The following is a 21986-nucleotide window of genomic DNA, read 5'->3' on the forward strand; positions in this document are numbered from 1 at the left end:
ACCTTTGGACCCTCATTTTAGCACATTTTTCATGAAAATTTCAAAAACCTCACCACAGCTTCATTTTGGATTGACTAAGAAGGATCCAGGCTTAGTTTTTCATTTTGATGTTTTACACTTATTTAAATCTTGGTCAAAGTTAAGTTTGACCAGAATTCAAATGAGCAAAACAAAATTCAAAAAAATCAAAAAAAGGAAAAACCATGTGCTCATTCAAACATCATCCAACAGATTTAAACATCATGTCAAACATAGTTCTAACATCATCCAACAGAAATACAACATTATTCATAATGTTTCATAATTATTCACATATAGCGTTCGGGCTTCTGTCTGTTCCTTGAGCTTCTTGCCATCACTTTGCTCCTCGTGCACCTTGTGCTCATTGCTTCTTCTCTTCTCCTCTTGGTTGTCGGTACCTTGTGCGTCTTCTTCAAACCTATCATAGAGCTGTGCAAAACATAAAGGGTAATGAGATCATGTCAAGTGACCCATAAATGTACAGTAGTATTTGACCCTTGCAAAATTTACATACCTAGCAGAACTCACAACAACAGAAGGTTGGTCACCATTTAGAGCCTCACTTGGATCATCATGATCATCATTTGGAGCCTCACTTGGATCACCAAGATCATCATTTGGAGCCTCACTTGGATCACCATGATCATCATTTGGAGCCTCACTTGGATCACCATGATCACTATTTGGAGCCTCACTTGGATCACCATGATCACTATTTGGAGCCTCACTTGGATCATCGTCAAAATCATGCGGCTGTTGACCATCATCATTTTCATCTGATGCAACCGGCTGCTGTCCATCATTTTCATCGAAGCCTTCATCGAAACTCTCTCCGAACGCTGGATCTACTGTGTTATCACAATACTTACCGAAATGACCAGACCCACCACATCTTGTGCACTTACGCTTCCTCGCTCCAAGTCCAGCTCCTTCGCTGCGAGGTCTGATTCGACTCTTCCTTGGTCTACCTGCTGCTCTCTTCAGAACTGGAGCGCAAAGCTTGAATCCAGGGTCCACCATGTCCCATTGTTGTTTTCCCTCCATAGCAGGCAAGGCATAAGCATATGTGGCTTTGAACCTTGCAACAGAGTAGTAATCATGCACATACTGCTGAATGTTCCCTGCTGCACCAGGGAGAGAAGTGATGAAAAACAAGGCATGAATGCATGTCAACCCAGTTATCTGCCATTGCCTACAACTGCAATTTCTAGCTTCTAAATCCATTGGATATCTCCATTCCCTCTTCTCTTTATCCAAATATGATATCTCTGTTGTGGTACCCGAGCAAAGAGTCATGTTCATTTCCAAGCCTATTGTTTTCTGCTTCAGTTCATTCATCACGGTAGGGATGATAATGTGTCCCATGAATTTTGCCTCGGCTATTCCTACACGATAATGAAATTTCTGCATGTATTCTATCCTTATCCTGTCCAGCAAATCCACCACATAATGACCCTTTAGTTTCCGGATCATTGAGTTGAAAGACTCTGCTAGATTATTGTGCACATAGTCAACTTTGCTCACTTCACTGAATTGGCTTCTGGCCCATAACTTGGAGTGGTGTGTTTCCAAGTATTCTTTCACTTTGGGATTCATGTATAACTGCCTCAAGTGGTAGTTGTGCTTCTTCACACTGCAAGTCAAAGATGCTGGCCATAAATTGTCGGTATACACCTTTCCTTTGAATTTCTTCATGAAATTTGCAGCAAGGTGACGCATGCATTCCCTACGCTCTACTCCAGGGAACACATTGTCCACGGCCACTTCTAAACCTTTGCAGGCATCTGTATGAATGACCAACCCATTGGGATGTGCAATAGCCCGGCGCAGATTATGCAAAAACCAAGTCCAGCTCTCCTCAGACTCTGTCTCCAGCACACCGTAGGCAACTGGAAATACAAAACTGTGTGCATCAACTGCACAAGCAGCTACTAACTGTCCTTTAAACCTCCCTGTGAGAAAAGTGGCATCAATAGCCAAATAAGGCCTGCAACCTGCCAAAAAACCCGGCGACAAGCCTCAAAGCAGACAAAAACCCTCCTAAAGCATTCCTTGGTCTTTGTCACTCCCCTGAATGTGTACTCCACGGTGTGGTGATCAATATCTACAATACTACCTGGGCTTGTCCTCTCCACTTCACCTTTGAATGAATACAACAATTGAAAACTTTCCTGCCAGTTACCATAAATAGAATCCATAGCATGTTGTTTACCATTGAACAACCTCATGTATGGTAAATCTATCTTGAATTTATCTTTGATGTTCTTCTGCAATTCCTTTGGACCCACTTGCTGGTTTTCTTTCACCCACTTCTTTACTTCTTCTGCCACCCATCTTGACTTGGCTCTACTGATTGTATCCTTCCTAAGGGTTGATTCCTGGCATGTGTGCTTAAAAGGGTTCACTTTGACCTGAACATTAGTGCTATTACGCATTTTAGATGCGAGCAGCCTCCATGGACAACCCTCAGTCGGACAGTGCACTCTGTAACGTACTTGATCGCTCTTGTCAACTTTGAAAGTACGTTCTACCTTGATGCAGTATGTCACAACTGCATTTCTACACTCATTCATGGATGCAAAAACTGTACCTTCTTCCAAATTAGGGTTCAAAGGGTCCCATTCAACAGCTGCAAGGTCTTCGTCCTCACCCACCGCGTCATCATCCACACGGACTGCATTGTGAGCCTCATCTTGGTTATCAGCCCGAGGTGCCCGTCGTAAATTCCGAATAACATCAGAATATAGCTTCTCTTCATCAACCCCAGAATTGTAGTCATCATGCTCCACTTCAAGGGGGACCCTACTGCTGTTGCCCACACTTGTCGAGCCACCACGTCGTCGTGCACCAACTGAACTGTTCTGGCTAGAGATGCCATTACGACGACTTGGTTCTCCCCGAGATGTTGCACCCGTCATCCTAGGTCCAAATGCCTGCTCAAGCACATCAACTTGCAGCCTCACATGAAAATTATCTTTCTCTTTATGCCTAACAAACATGGTAGCTAGCTCTTCATCATTACTAACTGTCACCCATTTCTTTTCCCCATCATAGTATTTGTATACCACTTCATCAAGCAAACCCCAAGGATATTGGCTACAAATTACCTCCCCAAATTGTCTGAAACTCCAATTACTAGCCATTGGCAACTGATAATCAAAACCTCCTTGGTATTTCTTCTGATCCTTTGCATCAAACGTGTACCGGTCCCTTCTAATGTGCATCAAGAAAGCAAACCGCAACTCCATCCTAACCGGCGAAAAACAGAGACGCAATCAGCACACTAATTGGGCAAACCTACTCGAATCGAGTGTTCAAATGCACAACTAAGCTCAATCTAAACAGGAGGCGAGACTTACCCCTCGGGAACCCAGTCGTGGACGCGGCGGATCTCCGGCCCGATGCCTGCCTCGCCAAATACTCTGGGGTCGCTGCTGCTCTCCATTTCGCCCTAGGGTTCTTCCTCCTAGTTCAAATAGCTCCAGCAGCCCCCCACCTTTGAGCGCTCTGGCCGGGCACACGGAAGGAGGCCGCACCACGGGTCGAGCAGGTGGCGGGCGCCCCACCCGTGGCGTCGCAGGAAGGTGGCGGGTGTCGCAGGAAGGTGGCGGGCGTTGCAGACAGCCGTGGAGCGTAAGCGCAGAAAGGTAGCGGTGGAGTAGGCATGCAGCTGGTGGCGGGACAGGTCCTGGCCGCGGCGCAAGTGCCGGCGGCGGCGCAGGTCAGCCGGCCGGCGGGGAAGCAGATGGGCAGAGTGAGCTACGAATGATTTGGGGATTTAGTTGCACGGGCCTACATGTCAGCTTCGGACCCACGTCCACGCGGTCCCACATGTAAGCTCCGGACCCACAACTTAACGTTGGCGGATGGAATGGACTCAAATATGGCCGTTTGGCCTCGTCATAGTAGCTGTGCATGGACCAGGGGCAAAACTGAGCACAATTTGCATCTGAGGGCAAAACTGAGCACAGAGACACCACTGAGGGCAAAAGGATAATTAACCCTAACGATAATGCACGATAATAGCATTGATAGGACGACAATCGGAACACATGCGAAATGTACCATCTTTCTTGGGAACGAGGATTACCGGTATGGCACAAGGGCTCAAACTTTCTCATACATGGCCGTTGTCGATGAGATGTTGTACTTGCCGTTGGATCTCCTTAGTTTCCTCGGGGTTGACGCGGTAGGGGGCCTTGTTAGGAAGGGGTGCTTCGGGGATGAGGTCGATTCGGTGCTCAATGCCTCGTAGTGGAGCTAGACCAGGAGTTAGCACGTCGGGGAAAACGTCTTGGAATTCCTGCAAAAGAGAAGATAACACTAGAGGTAGATTGTGAGAGGTGTTAGTTTTTGGTGTCTCGTCCTTGTACAAGAGGACATAATGCATAATACTTGATGGGTTCTCACACACTTCTCTCATCTCACGTTTGGTGGCAAATAGGACTAGATTCTTCTTGTCGCTCATCGTGGAGGCACTCAATTTGGGCTTTTGGCACTCACTCTCTTTTTGGTGGTTCTCTCTCTCACTATTCTCTCCATGATGGGTGGCTTGCTTGTCGGCGATCACTTGTCTTGGAGGCATAGGTCGTAGAACATACTCATTTCCTTTCATCTTGAAGCTATAGTGATTTGTACACTCGTTGTGGATGACGCCTCAGTCGAATTGTCATGGCCTTCCAAGGAGGAGGTGGCAAACAGACATCAGAATGACATCACACTCCAAAGTGTCTTCATAGGCTCCGATCTTGAAGGAGACTTTCACCGTATGCTCGACTTGGATAGTGCCGGAGTCGCTTAGCCGTTGAACCTTGTAGGGGTGCGGGTGCTTTGTCTTGACCAATTGGAGCTTGGAGCATCGTTTTCACTTGCCAAGTTATGACAACTCCCTCCATCGATGATGACCTTGACGGACCTTCCATTGATGCCGGCCTTGGTGTGGAAGATATGGCATCTTTGGTCTTCATCTTGTTGCTGTTGAAGAGTCAAGACCTTGGAGACAACGAGAGCGGGGCTCGAATCCTCATCACAAAAGACTTGATCATCTTCATCTTTGTTCACTTGTGGTGCATGGCCACTTGCCCAAGGGCTTCCATTTCCTCTTCACTCATGGAGTCATATGTTCCGTCATCGTTGAGGATCATGATGCGCTTGTTGGTACACTCAAAGGACTTGTGGCCTCGGGCGCTGCATGTGAAGCATTTGAAGGAGCTTGTCTTGATGGTATCATCGGTCGGAGTAGATGATGAAGCTCTCGGCTTGAAGTTGCTTGCAGAAAGAGGACGACTTGAAGTTGTCGAAGTTTTCTTGTAACTTGACTTGTCGCCATTTCTTGTAGAAGGCTTGGTTGAGGTAGAAGTTATTGGAGTCGTTGAAGCTTGATTGTTGTAGCCAAAAGTCTTGGAAGAGAACTTGGCATATTTGAAGTCATCTTGCACTTGTTGCTCCGCCTTGGTTGCTTGGTGCACTAGCTCGATGAGGTTTGAGTATGGTTGGAAGTCAGCTATCTTCTTGATAGGATGATTGAGTCCATTCAAGAAACGTGCCATAGTTTGCTCATCATCTTCCGTGACATTGGCTCATATCATGGCAATCTCCATTTCCTTGTAGTATTCTTCAACGCTCTTGGTTCCTTGCTTGAGGAGTTGGAGTTTCTTGAAGAGGTCGCGGTTGTAGTAGGTTGGCATGAAACGCGCTCTCATGACATCTTCATTTGCGTCCAAGTTGTGATGGGTGGTTCACCTCTTGCCTCACGGCGCTCAAGGACTTGTTCCCACCATATGAGGACGTAGTCTTGGAACTCAAGGGATGCCATAGCAATCTTCTTCTCTTCCTCATAGTTGTGCAAGCGAAAGATTTTGTCAACCTTCAATGCCCATGAAAGATACTCTTCGGGATCATTGCTTCCAGAAAACTTGGGCATGGTGAACTTTAGCTTGCCATAAGGTTGCTCTTCATTGTGTTGGGATCGGGGATGATGACACCCTTGACGTGGAGGGTTGTCAACCTCATATTGCTCTTGTCGTGGAGGATTTCCATTGTCTTCTTCCTCTTGGTGAACTTGATGTTCTTGACGAGCTTCTGGAGGAGCTTGAGGAACTTCACAATGCACACGAGCTTGATAGATTCATTATTGAACTTCATCGCGAAGCGCTTCTTGTTGTTCATGAGCTTGCCGGTTGCGCGTGGCTATGGCTTGACTTGAATCTCAGAGGGCACGTTGCGCCTCAAGTGCTTGAGCTTCACATAGTTGTTGTTCTTGACGTTGTGCCTCGGCATCTTGTGCATCTTGGTGTTGTCGCGCTCGCTCTTCCTCTTCTTGTTGGCGTTGACGTTGTCGTTCTTGTGCTTGTGCGAAAGTAGCTTGGTTTTGACAGTGTCGATGTTCTTGCACTCGAACTTGCTCTTGAGAGTTGTTGTCGTAGAGAGGATTGCGGTTTGCTTGATGGCCTTGGTGCGCGGCTCATCGAAGAGTGTTTGATGCCGGAGTACTTGAGCCAGAGATGGTGTCGTCGGAGTGTTGACTCGAGCGGCTCTGTCTTGAGTAGGACGATGAGGTAGAAGAGCAGTTGAACAACAAGGTGCGAATTTCGTCCATTCTTGCATTGCTCTCTTGCTTTTGTTCGTCGAGCTTGTTGTCGAAGCAGTCTCTTGTACGTTGCTCGGGGAGTCGCAAGTCGGTGGCAAGATTGTCGATGTGGTCGCTCATTGCTTGTTGCTCTTGATGCAAAGCTCATTGTGAACCAAAGAGAGGTGGCTCTTTGTGACGTAGGAGGACACGTCGTCGTCTTGCTTGATGAAGAGTGGGTTGGTAGAAGTACTTGGCCTATTCATTATTCCAAGCAAATATGTGAGTGGGAGAAAGAGAAGAACTTATACCAAATGTACCTTGACCGATGTTGAAGATGGATCAATGATCACTCATATGTAACAAGGAAATAGCACAATTGGTACCAATTCTTGTCGGTTCTCACACCTACACAAGTAAAAGCTTATGGTGGAGCTCGGTCAGGATAGTGGCACAAAATTTGATGCCATTGGTAGTGAGCCTCGATAAAGTTGGAAAAGATTCACAAATTTGCAAATGCAACAAGTAGACCAATAGCAAGATATGGTACACGGAAACACACACGCAAATAGATAATTGGGGTCGTGCAACCAAGGAATGAGCCAAAATGTGGAATACACGAAAATGCTCTTGTTGCACAACACTAGAGAGACGCTAGCATGATTGCACAAATAGGCGGATACGAAACTTGTGCACAACCTACTAAGCAAAAATGCAACGACTTCTATCCCAAGTATGCTATATGTATGGTATTCCGGTGATATGATCCAAGATGATTGAGTATGACAATATTAATATGGTATGATGCTATGGTTCTTGCTTATAAGCTCTTTGCTTATCTTTCCCTTTTGCTTAAAAGCTTGTTTGGCTCTTTCTCTTTTGAGCTCTTTTCTCATGCAAAGCTTCACGAACCAAGATAACAATTGTGTATATGCGAAGACAACCTTGTGACACAAGAGATGATACCAAGATATGCACCACGATGGTATGGTATGTACGCTATGGGGAGTATGATCACTAATGTGCACAAGTCACGCTGCCGACAATACTCAAAGGCTAGTCTCGATGGGTAAGGTACGCAAAAATGGGCTATGTGGTAATCAATGTAATGGCACGGGGTACACAAAGTGTCGTCGAGGTTACCGTTCGTGCTTATGGTTGAGTTGTCAAAATTGTCGAAGTGGTCGATGTCGAGTCCTTGGCGTAGATGAGCGGTGGTAATGACGATGTCAAACCGTTCCTAGTTAGCTGAAACATCCTATGAAACGATGAATCGCAACTCTAACAACAAAACCAAATGTGACAAAATTGTGTCAGAGTGTGTATCGGGTGAGCTATGGTGGATGCGGAAGGTGATGGTGGTATCGGGGTGCGTATGCGGAAATGGAATGGATAAGGGAGTGCGTATGCGGAGGTGGAGGTGGAGAGGTGGTGGTTGCCGAACTGAACTTTTTCAGTTTCGTCAGGGAACAACGGACGTCTGTTGGTGGAGCGGTCGTCCGGTCGTCGGACGTCTGGTAGCCAGCGGACGTCTAGTGCCTGGGCGATTTCGGGCACGGGATGAACAACTATGGTTCGAGGTGGAGATGACAAAAGTGGTCAAATCCGAGCGATTTTGTGGACGGAAAAGGTGGAGATGATGCGGAAAAGCTAGATCCACTCGTGGCAATGCAAATCCATGGATCAATTCCAACAAAACTTCATAACACCAACAAATCACACAAATTTTTTGGGGCTATTTTTTATGGGGATTTTCGAAATTGGGGAAGAACACAACAAAATCAAGCTAGAAAACAAGGGGTAGGGGCTCCAAATACGTGATCAACGTGGCTCATGATACCAAGATGATGTAGGGTAGAACCTAGTGGCCCGATGTTTCACGATTGGAGGGGATCCTACGGAGAACACGAAAAACACGAGGAGAAATCACGAGGGGAAACACGAGAAAATCACTCAAACCAACAAGAACAATCATACATGTGCTAGATCCTCATAACACAAAGAGAGATACACATTCCGAATCCAACAAAGGATGATACATAGGGTAACCGGTTCTTCTCCGTGAGGAGGTCTTGATGGGGCTCTTCTCCGTGAGGAGGTCTTGAATCCAACGTGGATCTTCTCCGAAGAGGTGTCGGTCCCTCACGATGGAGTAGATCCAGATGGACGAGCGAAGCTCTATCTCACATATGAGCTAACACAACGCTACCCTAGCTAGGAGGAGGAGGAGGAGGAGGGGAGGTCTAGCTGGGGGGCGAAGTGAAGGGGTACATGGGCCTCGGCCCGAAACTGTACGCAGACAGGTACCGGACGTCCGCTGGGGACCGGTCGTCCGGTGGCTCGTGGGAGTCCGAACGTCCGATAGTCGCCGGACTTCCGCTATTTCCGTTCTGTGAAGGTGGCACCGGATGTCCGATCACTTCGGACTTCCGCTAATTTTGGCTCGGGTGCGGTGGCGCCGGATGTCCGGTCCTTGTCGGTCGTCCGCTTGCTGGGAGGTGTGGCCGGTCGTCCGGTCCACGCCGGACGTCCGCTCATTGTAGCTTGCGTCGGCTGGGACTTGGGCAGGTTGAGCTTCAGGCGACGGACGTCCGGTTCCGACCGATCGTCCGGTGGCTGTAGCTCCCATGGCAGCTCTTCCTCTTGTCCCTCGTACTTGGTGTCCTCGCCGTCTTGTCCGTTGGATGTAGCTGCTCCGTGGCCTTCCTCCAAGTACCTGATTACACATAGTGTTTCCGCTTGAGGTAGTAGCCATGTCTCATGTATAGAAAGTGGTAGTTCGGAGAGGAGCGAGTTCACCTTATCTTCGATAGCCTTTGCTCGAGCTTTTGTCATTGGTCGAAGTGGAGTCGTAGGAGATGTAGATGCGTCCATGGGGATGATTGTGGGATGCCGCTGTGAGCCCATGTTGCGAGCGTGGCAGACCCGGTGATGCTGCGAGCCCATGCTGTAAGCCGGGAGGACCTCCGATGATGTTGCGAGCACAAAATTGTGAACTTGCGCACTTCTACAAAACAGACAACGATGCCGCGAGCCTACCGAGATATTGGTCGCCGCAGATGCAAGCACGACGGGAATGGGGTTGTGACCTCATATCACGGGAGAAAAATGAGGAACATAATAACACACTACATAGGAGCAAAGAGGCGATGTGAGGAAGAACACGACATCATAATCGAACGCCTGACGTCGACGCAATCAGACGGCACGCGAGACACTGATCCCCCCTCCTCTCCCCCCCCCCCCCCCCCCCCCCTCTTCTTACAACCGACGCCTAGCGCGGGAATTTTGAATTTTGATATTAATGTGGTTCGAGATCAGCAATTTTGTACTTTTATGCCCTTTTTATTTACTCCATCCGAAAGAAATTTGGAGCATGTGGTGAGTTAGGATCCCCGCAAAACCAGCAAGTAGGAGTAACCGTCATAAAAAGAACAAATAGTACCGCAAGCTTGCGAGCCAAGTACTCGAGGCTTTCAAAATTCAAACTCTCCAGCTATTTCCATATGTACCCGTGCGATACCGTGTACATCCAGCTAAACAACCGTCATACTCTCAACTTTTCCTTTCGTGCCCCTCCCGAGCACCTATAAAAACCCCCCACCTCGCCCACACATCAACCCCTCCCGTTCCCCCTTTTCGAATCGAGCCCAACCGCATCGTGCGTGCGCACCCCCACTCCCCCCTAGGGTTTCGAGGTTCTCCGACGATGTCGCTGCGGCCCAACGAGCGGGCCGAGGTGCGGCGCAGCCGCTACAAGGCGTCCGTCGACGCCGAGGACGGGCGCCGCCGGCGGGAGGATCAGATGGTGGAGATCCGGAAGAATCAGCGCGACGCGAACCTCCAGAAGAAGCGCCGCGACGGATTCCCGGCCGGCGCCGCGTCCGCTGCCGGTGGCGCGCCGCAGATGGGCCACTCCTCGGCTCTCCAGCAGAAGGTACGCTCCCCGTCGCTCGTTTTCTCTCTCTCGATCTGGTCTGTTCGTAAGGGCTATGATTGGGGATTCTCGATCTGACTGTTTCTGATCTGTGTTCGCGTGCAGCTGGAGGGCTTGCCCGCGATGGTGCAGGCGGTTCTCTCGGACGACAACGCCGTGCAGCTCGAGGCCACCACCCAGTTCCGGAAGCTGCTCTCCATCGGTGAGACTTGAATTTACATCTGCTGATCTCTCTGGAGAATAATTTTGCCCTAGTTGAACGGATGAAATTAGGATGGTTTTGGGCGAAATCGTGGATTAATAACCTGAGAGGTCTGCCAGTTCTAGATTTGCTTGTGGGCTCGTGGCTAAACCACGAGTGTAGGTCTTGGTTTACTTGCGTATTAGGTGGGGGGGGGGGCAAAATCAATTACCTGTCCCCATATTACTTTCTGAGATTTAAAATTCACTGAACATGTCAAGCCCATTCATCTGCTCCTGTACCGTATCATAGTGTTCGATTTAACTGTTGCCTTTTTAAATCAATGTTCTGCTGACTGTTTGTCGATCTAGGTAACATTGTTTCAGTAATGTGATCCTGCAATGCTTATGAAAATAATAATTAGGGAAACAATGGATGCTTGTTTTTTGGCCTACACCATTTGTTAAATATTCAACACTAATTAGTTTATGATCAGTTCATGTATTTTTTTAAAGAAAAAGTCGTACCTGCTTCTAATTCAAAATTGTGACAGCCTGCTGATATGTTGCATAATGTTTGTAGAGCGAAGCCCTCCAATTGAGGAAGTGATCAACACAGGCGTGGTGCCTCGCTTCATTGAGTTCCTCACACGGGAGGACTATCCCCAACTCCAGGTGAGAACAATCCTAATGATGAAGTTATGTTTAGTTTGATTGTAGTTGCATTTAATCACTCAAAGTGGCACATGCTTACCTAATTTTTTTTCTGATACAGTTTGAGGCTGCATGGGCGCTCACCAACATTGCGTCAGGCACATCAGACAACACCAAAGTGGTGGTTGAGTACGGTGCTGTGCCCATCTTTGTCAAGCTACTCAGCTCTCCTAGTGAGGATGTCCGCGAACAGGCATGAGAACAACTCAGTAGATTTTCTTCTTCCAGAAGCTTTACGACATGATGCTAATGTTGTATGTTTCATATTTGTATTTTCAGGCTGTTTGGGCTCTGGGGAATGTTGCTGGTGACTCTCCAAAGTGCCGTGACCTTGTGCTTGGAAGTGGTGGTCTGTTCCCTTTGTTGCAGCAGCTCAATGAGCACGCCAAGCTCTCGATGCTCAGGAATGCCACATGGACACTCTCCAACTTCTGCCGTGGGAAACCACAGCCAAATTTTGAACAGGTTTAATTCTGTGAAGTTGTCTCACTGATTGAACTTGCTATAAAAATGATGCTTATGAGTTGATCTGTGTGTGCTTGGGCAGGTCAAACCGGCTCTCTCAGCACTGCAGCGCCTTATCCACTCTCAGGATGAGGAGGTGCTCACTGATGCCTGCTGGGCTCTCTCGTACCTGTCTGATGGAACTAATGACAAGATCCAATCTGTGATTGAGTCTGGTGTTTTTCCTCGCCTTGTGGAGCTTCTCTTGTAAGAGCATTTTTCATGTTCACTTTTCCCTCAGCTACACATGGTTCATGTGCTAATTCCTATTATTTGATTTAGGCACCCTTCGGCTTCTGTTCTCATTCCAGCTCTGCGCACGGTGGGTAACATTGTCACTGGTGATGATTTGCAGACTCAGGTGAGCTCATTTGAGTGCTGTTCTCTTTTTATATATGACCTGCTGTTATTTCAACGATTAAAGCTGTAATTCCTTGTTGTCCATGTGGTAGTTAGTAGTACCTTGGGTATTTAATTATGTGTCCTATATCTATAAATTTTAACATAACTTACAGCTCATAGAAGTGATAAAATAACTTTGACAGCTATTATATGTTCGTTTATGTCGGAGCTTATTTATTTAGCTTATTTAGGTATGTTGGTTGTTGAATTGCAGTGCTGGTTCATGGAATGTATGATTCTTAGATGTGTTTTGTTGAATAGTAGCTCATTTATTTAGCTTTGTTGGTCCCTCTCTTTTCATAATTTAGATGAGCTGTTTAACAATTCCTTTTCCCGCTGTGTATAATCAATTCAAACTGCCAAAGCTGGATTGTCATCTGGCTTCTGTTACTTGAGTTATATTTATATTTGGTTCTGGTGTCCCCACTGCTGGCAATGTATGGCAACTGTTCTTAATGATTGTTGCTATGACTCATCTGAGCATGGTAGATGAATGTGCTATTAGTATTTATCTATTTTCTGTCCAATGCTTAGTTATTTTGATATGCTTATCTATTTTTGCATAAAGGCTTATTTGATGAATACATAGCTGTTCACATGCATTAGTTAACTAGGTTTGTAGTACCATACCTGTGTTTGCAATTTCACTTTACCTGATATCTTGTTGTTCTGTGTTTGTATTTAATAATTTATCTCGATGCAGTGTGTCATTGATCACCAAGCACTTCCCTGTCTCTTGAACCTCTTGACTACCAACCACAAGAAAAGCATCAAGAAAGAAGCATGCTGGACAATCTCAAACATCACAGCTGGTAACCGGGACCAGATTCAGGTTTGTGCCCTCTGTGTTGTCAGTTTGTATAGTGATATTCTCTAAAAGAAAAGGCACTGGCTTGTATTGCTTAGCACAAATTCCAATCCTGTACATCCTACCTTGTTTTGAGAAGCCAGTTCTCTTTTTTCATTGTCATCTAGATAAATTAGCAAGGGATCCATTCTTAATGTTCATGCTTATGTTGTTTTCTTTATAGAGCATACCACAGTTCTAATTTTTTTGTTTGTCTCTAGGCTGTCATCCAGGCAAATATTATTGGTCCTCTGGTCCATCTCCTGCAAGGTGCTGAATTTGACATTAAGAAGGAGGCGGCCTGGGCAATTTCAAATGCCACTTCTGGTGGAACACATGACCAGATTAAGTATGAACTTCTGTTTTTTGCTTCCTTTTGTGCTTTGTTATTGTTATTAGTACATATTTTCATGCTGATATTATAATATCATTTGCATCTGCATGAAATGTTGAGCAGGTACCTTGTTGCCCAGGGTTGCATCAAGCCGCTCTGTGATCTGCTCATTTGCCCGGATCCCAGAATTGTAACAGTTTGCTTGGAAGGTCTTGAAAACATCCTGAAGGTTGGGGAGGCAGAAAAGAACCTTGGTGCAGGGGATGTCAACAACTATGCACAGATGATTGATGATGCTGAGGGACTGGAAAAGATTGAGAACCTTCAGAGCCATGACAACACAGAAATATATGAGAAGGCAGTGAAGATGCTCGAGTCCTACTGGTTGGAGGAGGAAGATGAGGTCATGCCCTCAGGTGATAACGCCCAGAATGGCTTCAACTTTGGAAGTCAGCAGAACTCGGTTCCATCTGGTGGGTTCAACTTTGGCTGAAGGTACGATATTTCTCTTGAGCCATTCAAACAAATTTAATGGTATATGTGTTGCATAGGGTCGGTCATGGTGGTGTGGTCGGATTCTGATGTTACATTATTAATGCAGATACCCGGTTGGACGTGTACCTTAGCACTTGCTTGGGACTAGTCAGATTTGGGGAAGTCTTGTCGTTTGAGTCATTGTTGGGTCCTGTCGGTCTGGTCTCAAGCAGTCGTCAAGTCAGTCTAAGCAGGGTCAGTCCTTGGGTTGCATCGTCGGTGGTGCAGCTTGGTCAATGGTCAGTCTTCAAGGTCAACCGGTCGGATCATTTGGGTTCTGCCTCACCAGAGGACGTCCAGAGCCGCATGTGTTGTCGGGAGAGTCGGGTTTTGCCTCCTATATAGCTTGAACCAAAATTATATTGATATATCTGTGTGAGGTAAAAAGAACCTTGAAAGATAGGGTTTTCACGGTTGTCGGTTGTGTCGGTTTTTGTCAGATGCGTTTCTGTGCTGTATTAACTTGTCGAAAGAGTATGGAGCACACCTTATAAGCATCAATAGCAACTGGGTTTTGGGAGTCTATTCGTTGGTTTGTTGTATGTTCCACAGTTTTTGTCGTGTCAAGTCGTATCCACTCTGTTTGGAGATTGTTCCACGTCTGTCTAGCGAAAGAGTAGTTGTATCACCTACTGTGGTGATGAGTTTGAGTATATGGTTGGAGAGCAGGGTTTAAGTTGGTTCCCACTTTTACTGCGGAACCTGGTTTAGTGTTGTATGATATGATTACGGTCATGGAACATAGACGCAAAAAAAAGGAAATTCTTGGTTACATTTGGCCATGGTCCTCTTGTTTTTTCTGCACTTCTTTATGTTACTACTCCCTCTGTTCCATAATGTAGTGCCTATAGATTTTTACAAAAGTCAAACATTACAAACTTTGACCATGTTTATAGAGAAAAGTAGGTACATCTAAAATACCAAATGCACATCATTGAATACATCGTGAGTTATATTTTCAGAATGTACATGTTTGGTATTGTAGATGTAGACAGTTTTCTCTATACACTTGGTCAAAGTTGGCAAAGTTTGATTTTCAAAAAAATCTATAGGCACTACATTGTGAAATGGAGGGAGTACTTTTGAAGGCACATTTTTTTTGACCTTTGATGATTGCTTCTGGTCGTGCCTGATGTATTCGATCATTGCATCTCACCTGTATCCAATCAATCACGGATGATGATCGGCGGTCATGTGTGGATGGAGGTCGCTCCGCTGGATCCGATCGGTACCATACATCATCGCCTGATGCTGTCCTGGTGGTAACTTTTTTGGGGTACTACTTCCTCCGTTCCAAATTACTCGTCGTGGTTTTAGTTTAAATTTGTGCTTTGTACATTTCGTAGATACAATGTCCACTGGCAACATTTTATTGACCCCCTCCCTTCCCGTGCCGCTCCTGCGAGCGGCCCGGGCGGATCCCTAATCCCCGCCGCCGCCACCCCCCACCTTCCCTCCCCTCCATCACCGTCGCCAGCGAACGCCGCCGGGCAAAGCCCGTGCGCGCGTCGGCGGCGGCGGGGTCCCCCCTTCCCTCGAGGCTCTCCGGCGGCGCGGGACGCCTTCCTTTTGGGGTCAGGCAAATTGGTGGCGGCGCACGTATGGCCTGTGTCGGCGGGGTTCGTTGATGCCGGTTGGAGCGGGGTGCTGCTCCGGGATCGCGCGGCCTGGCGTGGCCCGGCTGGATCTGGCGGCCATGGACGGCGACGCTCGGAGGTTGGAGCTGGGCGCTGCTCGGGGGATGCGGCGCGTGGCGGCGGGCTTCGGTCGGTCCTTCGGGAGCTGGTGGTGCCGCGGTGACTCGCCCCCGGCGGTGGTTGGCTAGGGGCGGGTCGGTGGTGCAGACTGGCGGCGCGGGTCCGGGGATCTCGGCCCGGATCTGGTGTGCGCCGGCGCTGGCAGGCGTCCTTGGGGTGCTCACGTCAGGGTGTGCGGCGGTTGTCCCTGAAGCCTTGCGTGGGGCGTAGAAAGATGGAGGATGCTGGTGGTACATCGACTCTGGCAGTGGCGGCGGTGCGAGCGCAGCCATGGCGGCGGCGGCGCTGCGAGGCCTGGCCAGGAAGGGTCTTGGCGGGCAGCGGGCGTTCGGCTGCTGCCGTGTGAAGCATGTGGCGATGCCTCGGCGGTGTGGGTGCCGGAGTGTGGTCGGAGGTGCGGGTCGGATCCATTCTGGTGGCAGTCCCCTGGCGTGGGTGAAGGCCACCGTGGCGGATCTGGCTGTGCACTGCTCGGTGGTTGCTGCGGTTCCTAGTCGAGGTTGAAGGTGATGGCTTTAGGCGTGTTCCCTCGGCAGTGAGGGGGGCTTCGATGGCAAGTTGCTGTGGTGACGGCGGTGTGAGGCATCTGATCAGGACTGGCCGGGATCTTGGGGACGTGGAGGTGTGCGGTGCTACGGATGAAAATCTTGTTCGGTTGTGGCCGGATCGACGTTGATGGCACCTACGGGTGTCATTCACCTTCCTGGAGGCTTCGCCGAGTGCAATGCTATCTTCCTTGCGACCTTGTATCGGCAGCTGTCTCTGGGGCGAAAGCCTTGATTCGTAAAATCGGCATGATGGCAACGTCCTTGAGGTTGTTACTCTGTTGGGAGCATTGTGCTCGGAGACTCGAGGTCCCATGATGCGCTCCTCCGGCGTTCACCGCTGCCTAGATCTTTCTCCTTCGGCGCCATGTACGGTCGTTGCCGGCTTATTCAAGGAAGCTGGAGTTGCTGTTCTTCGGAGGTCTTCAGCGTCGGCCGGGACGCGACAAGGGGTTCGGTGTAGGGCAGGCGTTTTGTGTCGTAGTTGTGTTGTGGTTTTTGGTTGTCCTTGTACGATCCGGGTGTGGAGTGGGTCGTCTTTATTGTTCGCAGCGAGTGGTTGACGTTGTTGTATGTCTCATTTCTCTTCTTCTATAAAGTTAAGGTACGCAATTTGTGTACTCTAAAAAAGGTTTTAGTTTAAATTTAAACTAAAACCATGACAAGTAATTTGGAACGGAGGGAGTAGAACGTTTAGTTTAGGTAATACAAATCGTAATTTTTGGTCCTGTAAATGGTATCAATTAAAAATGGATGGAAATTGTTTGGTTACTCCATCGTAACGTTAATCTAGCGTAGAAACTCCCCAGAGCCGCGCATGACGAGTGGCGTACCGTCGTTTGTTGTCACCACCGTCACTGTCCAGGGCAATCGCCACAACAATCCGGGAGTTCGTCCGCCTCTATCCGTGCCCAAGCTGTTGACTGGCGTCAAGCGGTCGCTGCACGCTCCACGCGTCACCTTTTGAGCTTCGTGTGTACAGTAGAAATTGATCACACACGTAGTGGATCTGAAAAACATGTCTGATCTTCACGTCTATTACAAACTTTTTGTTTTCGGCAGTTGTACTAAAGACTGTAAAGAGAGAGGTGAAAGACATTCTGGTTCTTGGAGAAGGTGAAGCAGAATGTCCATATTGTGCCTTCCATACATAATGCACGCATGACTCTAAGCCAATCCCTTGTGATGGCTGCCCGTCCATTCTTCACTGTCTTCGTTAGGACTTCTCGATGGTCATCGTAGTCTGTGTAAGAATTCGTGAGAAACTTGTGTTTATTGATTCTGGGCAAAGCCCTATTTATACAAGGATTTGGGGCGCCTCCGGAGAGGCGTCCGTTTACAATAGGCGCCTGTGGCGCGAGAAGACCCGTACGGCGCTTTGGACAAACTATGACTCTTAGGAGGTGTTTGTTTCATCGTTTTTGGCCCGTCACCTGTTTACGGTGTAAATGGAATTCGTTACGTGCGTTTGGGGACAGCCCTACGTAATCGCGTGCCTCCGTAATCAGGTCCGGGTTAGCTATCTGTCGATACCCCCCACTCCTCACCGGTACCGGTTTCCTTACCAGCGACTCCCCCGAGCGCTCCTGCCCTCCTCCTCCCCCACGACTCCCTCTTCTCCCCGATCTGCCCTGCGCCACCGCCTTCCCTCAGTCCCCCTTCGAGTTGAGCGCTGCCGCCTCCCCTCGACCCCCCTTCGAGTCCAGCGCCGCCGCCTCCCCTCGACCCCCTTCGAGTCCAGCGCCGCCGCCTCCCCTCGGTCCTCTCCTCCTGTCCCAGCCGTCGCGAACGACTACGCCACACCAGTCGCCGGGAACGACCACGCCAGTCGCCGGGAACGGCCACGCTAGTCGCCGGGAACGGCCACGCCAGTCGCCAGGACCAGCGAGGATGGACCATTGAAGCCGCCAGGGAGCAGCAAGGTCCATCTTCTGTTTTCCAGTCGACCTCTTCTTCCTCCATCGACCTCTTCCGAGCAGCCGGCGGCGCTTGATTTCTGGGACAGCCGGCGGCGCTTGATTTCTAGGATAGCCAGCGACACTTGATTTTTGAGGACGGCGAGCGGCGCCCTTGATATCTTGGGCGGCTGGGGGCGAGCAAGATCAGGCCATTTATGGTGAGCATGCTGGCCAGCGAGGTTCAGGGATGGTAATCAATTCCTTTACTGCCGTGAACCAAACAAATTTGGAAAAAACTCATTACACCTCCTTAAACAGTGTGATCTGATTACGTTAACATTACCGTTACCATTTCTGTAGCCAAACACCTCCTTAGCGTTAATGACGTCGCTTTATTCTTAACACCCCCCCTTGGACAAAGCTTCTTCTTCTATGTCTTGCATCCTTGTATAACTTTGAGAATATTGCTCTTAATCACAAGCGTATATGATCTTGAATAACTCCTCCAAAAACCCTGTGGGAAAAATATGAGTAGAATAGAACTTGATATGTTGTTAAAACTCCATTAAAACCCAGTAGGAAAAATAAGGAGAAAATGTTACAACATATGTTATCATCTCTTTGATAACTTATATGAGAAAACCGGGATAAAACTCATTGGTAAGTTTAGAGGACAATAAATATGTCTTGTATACACTCATTAAAAACCCCGGTGGGAAAAATAGGATGTATGACATATATTCTTATGTTGATATTACCTCATTAAAAACCTTGATGAGAACCATGAAAGTAAACTCATAAAGGGAAAAATAGTGCAATATAATGTTTGAACAGGTTATGACCCTCTGATCTTTGCAAATCTCGAAGTTGTCGCATACCAATCCCATGAACATATTTTTCAAATGTTGAAGCTGGGAGTGACTTTGTGAATAGATCAGCTAGATTATCGCATGATTTGACTTGCAAAATGTTTATCTTCCCTTTCTTTTGTAATTGATGGGGAAAAATAATTTAGGAGAAATATGCTTAGTGATATTGCTCTTTATGTAACCTGTTTGCATTTGAGCAACACAAGCTGCATTATCTTCGTAGATAATGGTTGGAGATTCGATAGAACCTTTACCACATGATTTTTGTATGTGGTTTATCATTCTGCGAAGCCATACACATTCACGTGTTGCCTCAAATAAAGAGATTATTTCAAAATGATTGGTGGATGTAGCCACTAGAGTCTGTTTGGAAGACTTCCATGATATGGCTGTCCCACCATGTAGGAACACAAAACCGGTTTGTGATCTGGCATTGTGGGGGTCAGATAAGTAGCCAACATCAGCATACCCAATCATATCAATGTCCAAATTTCTCTGAAATTGAAAGAATAGGCCAAGATCCTTTGTGCCTTGGAGATATCGAAAGATATTCTTAGCTTCCCATCCAATGGCGTTTAGTAGGAGCTGCGCTATGTCTAGCTAGTAAATTGACTGCAAATGCAATATCAGGCCTGGTGCACTTTGCAAGATACATGAGCGCTCCAACGGCACTGAGATATGGAACTTCAGGTCCTAATATCTCTTCTCCATTGTCCATTGGTCTAAATTGATCTTTCTCTACGTCTAGAGATCGAACTACCATAGGAGTTTTGGATGGATAGGATTTGTCCATATTGAATTTCTCCAATATTTTCTGGATATAGGCGGTTTGATGAACCAAAATACCCAAGGGAAGGTGCTCAAGTTGTAATCCTAAGTAAAATTTGGTTTTACCCAAATCCTTCATCTCAAATTCCGTCTTTAGGTGATTGCGTGCTTCATCAATATCTTGTGTGGTTCCAATGATGTTCAGATCATCAACGTACATAGAAATAATGCAAAATCCAGTTGCGAGCTTTTTTATGAAAACACATGGGCAATCATCATTATTGGAGTATCCTTTTTTCAAAAGGAACTCAGTGAGTTGGTTGTACCACATGCGACCCGACTGTTTTAAGCCGTATAAAGACTTATTTAGTTTTACACAATATGCGTTGCGTTTTGCGTTTGGATTCAGGATTGGGACTCCATCAGGAACCTTCATGCATATGTCCGAATCAAGTGAACCATAAAGGTAAGCGGTCACTACGTCCATCAACTGCATAGATAGACGATTTTGCACTGCTAAAGATATAAGGTATCGGAAATTGGTTGCACTCATTACTGGAGAATATGTTTCATTGAAATCAATTCCGGGTTTCTGCGTGAAACCTTGGGCTACAAGACTTGCTTTATATCTCACCACCTCGTTGTTCTCGTTTCTTTTACGAACAAAAACCCATTTGAATCCCACAGGGAAAACTCTAGGAGGTGTAGGTATTGCTTTAGTGAATACCTTTCGTTTATTGAGCGAGGCTAATTCTGCTTGGATTGCATCCTTCCATTTAGGCCAGTCGAAGCATTTCCTGCACTCTGCCATGGTCTTTGGATCATGATCAGTGAGAAGGGTATCTGCAATCTTTTCAGCAAAATATATGTTGACAGTCGTAGTCTTACGGTCAAATGATTCTCCAGAATTAACATAGTTGATGGAAATTTCCTGCACCCCTAGTGACTCTTTGTGATTTCCCAATACGATTGAGTCTGGGTGTTCCGATGTCCTAGTCAGTTTGTGCACAACTGAGATAGGTTGTGGAGGTTGTTCTCCCACTGGGTGTATATTACCCATTTGATGATTATCAACGCTAGGTTGTTTTACATTTACTGGTTCAGAGGGTTTCTTTCTCTGTTTCCTTTGTTGCTTGTGAGGAGCTGAATCCTGTTCTGTGGCCGTACTTCTCCCCCTCTTCCTTTGAACATGGGGTTGAGTAGTTTTTGTTGGTACCTCCACTCTTTCGGGCGCATTTTTAGCAGGATTGTAGGATTTGATAACACCTTTATAGTCAATAAATGAATCTGGCAGGTTATTTGCAATGTGTTGCAAATTAATTATTTTCCGAACTTGAAGTTCAGTTTCTTGAGTACGTGGATCAGAGGAGGAAATGCCTTCGGCATTCCAATTGATTTTCGGGCATTCTTTTTGGTACTTGATGTCTCCCCCTAATGCTGGGAAATGGTCCTCATTGAAGATGCAGTCAGCATGATGGGCTGTGAACAGATCCCCCGTGAGGGCTTCAAGGTACTTGATTATCGACAGTGATTTGTACCCCACATAGATCCCCAATTTTTTGTGTGGGCCCATGGATGTACGCTGCGGTGGTGAGATTGGCACATATGTGGCGCATCCGAATTTATGCAGATGAGAAATATTTGGTAGGTTTCCACGTACTAATTGCAGAGGGGAAGTGCTGTGATATGCAGATGGTCGCAGTTGGATTAAGTCAGCAGCGTGTAAAACTGCGTGACCCCAACAAGAAGTTGGTAAATTGCAATTCATTAGTAAGGGTCGTGCAATGAGCTTAATTCTCTTAATTAGAGATTCTGCCAATCCATTTTGAGTGTGGACATATGGGACTGAGTGTTGAACTTCAATGCCTAATGCCATGCAATAAGCATTGAAAGCATGTGAAGAGAATTCAGCAGGGTTGTCCATTCAAATTGATTTAATTCGATTCTGAGGATAATGAGCTTGCAATTTGATAACTTGTCTCATTATTTTGGCAAATGCATGGTTTCGTGTAGATAGTAAACCCATGTGAGACCATTTTGTAGATGCATCTATTAGAACCATGAAATACCTAAAAGGTCCAGACAATGGTTGGATCGGACCACAGATA

The 21986-nt window shown here is 47.1% G+C and overlaps 1 protein-coding gene across 1 annotated transcript; it reads left to right on the plus strand.

The window, feature by feature from the left end:
- The first annotated feature begins 10199 nt into the window (after positions 1-10199).
- On the plus strand, positions 10200-14815 carry LOC123113527 (importin subunit alpha-1b). The gene is made up of 11 exons (XM_044534794.1): positions 10200-10526; positions 10632-10728; positions 11290-11381; positions 11482-11613; positions 11700-11885; positions 11968-12131; positions 12207-12285; positions 13030-13158; positions 13395-13522; positions 13631-14002; positions 14109-14815. Exons 1-10 carry the CDS (start codon positions 10299-10301, stop codon positions 13998-14000), a joined length of 1605 nt encoding a protein of 534 aa, XP_044390729.1. The 5' UTR covers positions 10200-10298; the 3' UTR covers positions 14001-14002; positions 14109-14815.
- Positions 14816-21986: the final 7171 nt, after the last annotated feature.

The sequence above is a fragment of the Triticum aestivum genome, chromosome 1B (genome assembly GCF_018294505.1).
Source record: "Triticum aestivum cultivar Chinese Spring chromosome 1B, IWGSC CS RefSeq v2.1, whole genome shotgun sequence".
NCBI classification, from domain to species: domain Eukaryota; kingdom Viridiplantae; phylum Streptophyta; class Magnoliopsida; order Poales; family Poaceae; genus Triticum; species Triticum aestivum.